The 5,000-nt window shown below is 41.5% G+C and overlaps 1 protein-coding gene across 1 annotated transcript in view; it reads left to right on the top strand.

Annotated features, from left to right (window-relative positions):
* The window catches only part of LOC134444869 (transmembrane protein 179B-like), a 13,692-nt gene extending 13,408 nt beyond the window's left edge, over positions 1-284 (top strand). Inside the window, exon 5 of the mRNA XM_063194047.1 lies at positions 1-284. This exon is cut by the window's left edge and continues 135 nt beyond it. Within this exon, the coding sequence (XP_063050117.1) occupies positions 1-72 (72 nt within the window). The 3' untranslated portion in view covers positions 73-284.
* Positions 285-5,000: the final 4,716 nt, after the last annotated feature.

Genomic DNA, 5,000 nt, shown 5'->3' with positions numbered 1-5,000 from the left:
GGGGGGACAAGCCCTTTCACCCTGGGAGACCACTTGCCATCCTTTGACTTTGACTTTTATGACTCCGATTGAGCTCATGTCTGGTGCTGTGGTGTTACATGACTTTGGCTATTGTCTGAGTCTGACTGCTGCATGACACTACAGTTCGCCTGTGACTCCTTCGGTCATGACTCCAGTACATGGCCGACATGGTCTGGCTATTTGATGTAGTTGTTGTTACTATTATGATTATGTGTGACCAAGACTGCAGCTATTATAGGCCTATAGCTGGCATTGACTTTTGACTTCGCTGTCTGATTGTTCTGTGACTGCTACTCTATGTCTGTGACTGTTACTATGTCTGTGACTCTTACGTTTATAGCTACAGTTTTTGATTGGCATTGACTTTTGACTTGTTTAACTGTCACTGAATTGTTTGATGAGCTGCTGGAGACCTGCTGGATACGGGGACCATGTGTAATCTAGTCAAAACGGGTCAGATGCGCACACAGAAACAGTTATTGTGGGAGCCGGATATTACGTAAAGAATGCATAAGGAAAAAAACAAGAAAGAGTTCAGATGCAAAACCACCTTACTCCATTTCTGAAGACCTGCACTTCTATAGTTTTAGAGAACCCAGTTGTTAGCTTGATTTACATTCATGTACTTGATAATACATATAAATAGTCATATTACATAAATAAAAAATAAAAAATTCAATTTTGATAGCTTTGTATTAAATAAAAATGAATTAAGATTATTTTCTGAAAAGGCACTTAGGGGGTTTTATATCTGAACTCTTCAAATATCCGCACAAAGCTCCCTTGCTGTGACTTACTAAGTAGAAAAACTGTACAATAGTTCAACCTGCAAGTGAAAATACAGCACAACTTTTCAACCTGTGAGGTCTTTGTGATGAAGTAGTGGGAGTATATGGGTGGTGAGTTAAATGGCCGCTGCTCTCCGGTTAATGTAGGATACGTAGGAACAAGAATGGGCAACTCATGAAGCGTTTACTGGTGTTCACTGGTATTCACTGGTATTCAATAACACGTTTTGTAGCAAAACGTGGCTTCTGTCATGTTTTTTCAGCATTTTATGAATAAATTTCTATTTAATTCCCAAAAACCACAAAGTACCACTGTATTGGATTCAATTGTTCAGATTCCTAACTGTTTCTCCAATGGTCTAATGTGGTACAGACATACACAGTATTGTTAGCCCCTCACTAATAACAGTGTCAGTTCAATGCAAGTAAACTCTCTGGGCAGTGCCTATGGCAGCTGAAGACTGCTGTATGATAACTGGCCAATTGAGCCTGGCTGCCGCTCAGACTTAGCCTGGGAGTACCCATGCTGCCTTGCGCATTCTTTTCGAACTGCTGGACAATCTCAGACTGGGATTGTAATTTGCATTAGACCGGGGGTGACATGCAGAAGGCCTGGGGCCTGTATTATCATCGACTTTTAAATCTATTTGATACTTGGTCTGACCAAAAGCGTAACAGTGAACATTTCCCAAGCTGCATGGTTGATCCGCCTCCCTTACTTTGCTACTGGTTGTTTGCTTCCCGACAAAGTGGGAGGACCAGAAACTATATTTGTATTGCTCCTGGCTTGACTAGAAGCAATGCTGAAGGTGTTGCGTCACTAGGAGTTCACGGCCTGTCTAGGCCAGATGATAGTTCAATCTGACTGCAAACTTGTAGAGAAAAAAATAAGAAGAAGAATGTCCAAAACAGAAGAAAGCTTCCTGCTCAAAGATGCAGCAAGTTTTCAATACTTGAGAGTAATTTTTTGCTCGTCATCACAGCCAGTGCTGCTGATGTATCTGCTGTCACATGTTCTGGGGTTTGCTCATTATGCACGTTACTAAGACTAATTGTCTTACTTTATCACTTCAAAACTTAAAGTGATACTGTCCCATTTTTGGAAATAATCTTATTGTACACCTCCCCTAGAGTTAAATAATAGGGTTTTACCATTGTCCTTTACTTTCAACCGTTCGCTGGGGACGGCAGTGCAAACTTTATCTACAAGCTAGCAGTTAACATTGATACCTATGAGATCAGTTAGCCAGCTGGTCTCATAGGACTCAATGTTAACTGCTAGCATGGAGGTAAAATTTGCACCGCCCTACTCAGAGAACGGTTGAAAGTACAGGAGACAGGTAAAACTCAACTATTTAACTCAAGGGGAGGTTTAATATGAGCCGCTGAGCTTAGACATGTGATATCAAAGTGGTGGTTATTAGATAATCTGCACAGTCCGCAAATTTGTTACACTTTTATTTATATATTGTCTGATATTTGTTCAATGTTAAATGGGTATTCCACTATTTTGGGGATTAATACAGTTAAAATCGTTGGCTGGGGTTTATAAAGGTGGTTAAGTGTCTTATTTTTCATGTAAGCCGTTGTCTTGCTTTAAGACAAGTTAAAAGAGGGAGTATGTCGCTAAGCTAGTGAAAGTAGGCTATGTAGCATGCTACACGGATCCATTGACTTTCACTAGACAACGGCATACATGAAAAATAAGACACTTTACCACCTTTATAAACCCTGGCCACCTGGTTTTAACTGTATTAAGCCCCAAACTAGTGGCATACCCCTTGAAATGGCCTTCTGTTCTTCGTTAGCATTTAAAGGGACACTGTGTGAGATTTTTAGTTGTTAATTTCCAGAATTCATGCTACCCATTCACTAATGTTACCTTTTTCATGAATACTTACCACCACCATCAAATTCTAAGTATTCATTATGACTGGAAAAATTGCACTTTTCATACATGAAAAGGGGGATCTTCTCCATGGTCCGCCATTTTGAATATCCAAAAACAGCCATTTTTAGCTGCAAAAAATGACTCTACTTGGACCATACTAGAAAATATTTGTTAATTACTTAGTAAACTTTCATGTAAAGATCAAATTTGGCAACAGGCATCCCAGTTTCAATGAGCAGCATAGTTGCAGTAGGCCTACCCTTTTTTGACCATTTCCTGCACAGTGTCACTTTAACTGGTGACATTCTGTACATTTCAGTGTTTTCTTCTGGAGGTTGTAAAATAATTGAGCATTCTGTTCAATGTTTCAGGGATTTTTGTCCCCTCCTTTTTTAATCTTTTGTATTTGTGTTTGTTATCTATCTATCAAGCTATTGATGTATCAACCTATAGTAGGCCTATGTGTAATGGGAGGACTGTGAACTCACTAAGATGGAGTAAGGGCCCCCTCTGCTGGTGAAATCTAGTAGTAGTATCACACTGAACACAGTGGAATACTGTATGGAAGGAATGTGGATTGTGACAATAAAATACAATAAATCATCCCTATTTGTTTTTATTGAATATACTTTGTAAAAGCTTTAAAACAATAAAAATTGAGAACAATGAGTTGAAGATATATGTGGATAGGAATGTTGTGCTTTCAGTGCTGTATTTTAAACTCAATGCCCTGCATGCAGTCTCACATGGCTGGGCAATAAATAGACCAGGGTGGGGGACCTTTTTCATTCGAAGGGCCACTTCAAATTCATCCGAGGGCCATACAAGTCCTCTGAGGGCCGTACTATGAACACAAAGCAGGATTTCCCCCTTCACTTTAGGCCTATATTGAAGGCAGCCACCTTTTAAACAAACACCACCTTCTCTAGGTCCCCTGAAACAAACTTAATTGTATTGCAAATGTATTTTTTAAGGTTTCTTTACAAAACAAGTCATATGTCATGTGAAACTGAATAACTTTGAAATTACATCGGGAGCCGGATAAAATGGCTAAGTCATCTTAAAAGGGCCCCAAACCCAATACACTACACTGGGCCCAGGACTAAGTCATCTTAAAAGGGCCCCAAACCCAATACAGTACACTGGGCCCAGGACTAAGTCGTCTTAAAAGGGCCCCAAACCCAATACACTACACTGGGCCCAGGACTAAGTCATCTGGGCCCCAAACCCAATACAGTACAATGTAATAATGAGGACCCAATTCTGGGCCCCCTTCTCTCCCTGGGCCCTGGACAACCAACCCTGTCACCTCCCAGATTCTACCATCAAAACCACCATTTAAATCACTTCACTGCTTTTGTTAGTGGTTTGGTTGCATGTTGCAACTGTTACAATACATAGCCTTATTAGTGCATAGGGACATTTGCACTGCACGCACACACACACACACACACACACACACACACACACGTTTATGTTGACTCATCGTGTTGAAACAGTAACCAGATGTTAGGACATCCCTCTCACACTCTCTCTGGAACTTACTCTGTCCTTTACTCTCTCTCTCTCCCTCTCTCTCTCTCTCTCTCTCTCTCTCTCTCTCTCTCTCTCTCTCTCTCTCTCTCTCTCTCTCTCTCTCTCTCTCTCTCTCTCTCTCTCTCTCTCTCTCTCTCCATCCCTGAGTATTGCACATACATCCTCTGTCATTTGTCCTGCATTCTTTCTGTCTCTGTCCCTCCCACTGTGTATTGCACATATGTCACATAAACACACGTCATGTTGTGTCCCGTGTCACGTGTTTACCCATGGCCACGTGGTTCAGCTCTCACACCCATCGTGACATTCAGCGCGAGATTTGAACTTCCCGCCCTAAACACCAGGAAGAGTAGGCCACACAGTGAGACATACGAGCAGCCAAAACGAGGTAGGAAAGACTACATTTATTACTGTAACACCACACACACAATAAAACCTGCCAGACACAGACATTCTTATTCCATTATGTGGCTGTCTTGTATGACAACTCGTTCAGTATTCACACAAAATAAATGCTTTGTTTGGGGTTCAGCACAGTCTGTGGTGAGGCTGTGGGTGTGGATGTGGTAAGCTACGCTACATACTAGCACCTCAATATGTAGCGTACCACGAGACCCAGACATGCGACTTATCCCAGACGGGTCTGTGTGTCTGTGTGTCTGTGTGGGCGGGTGAAGTAATCCACTGCTGAATATCTGTGTGTTTTTATAGCCGTGCCTTTTGCTGCGTCTGTGCTTTGTGATTACGTGTGTGTGTGTGTGTGT

The sequence above is a fragment of the Engraulis encrasicolus genome, unplaced genomic scaffold (genome assembly GCF_034702125.1).
Source record: "Engraulis encrasicolus isolate BLACKSEA-1 unplaced genomic scaffold, IST_EnEncr_1.0 scaffold_79_np1212, whole genome shotgun sequence".
Lineage (NCBI taxonomy): Eukaryota > Metazoa > Chordata > Actinopteri > Clupeiformes > Engraulidae > Engraulis > Engraulis encrasicolus.
The sequence above is the reverse complement of the archived record's forward strand: the minus strand, read 5'-3'. Positions and strand labels throughout refer to the sequence as shown.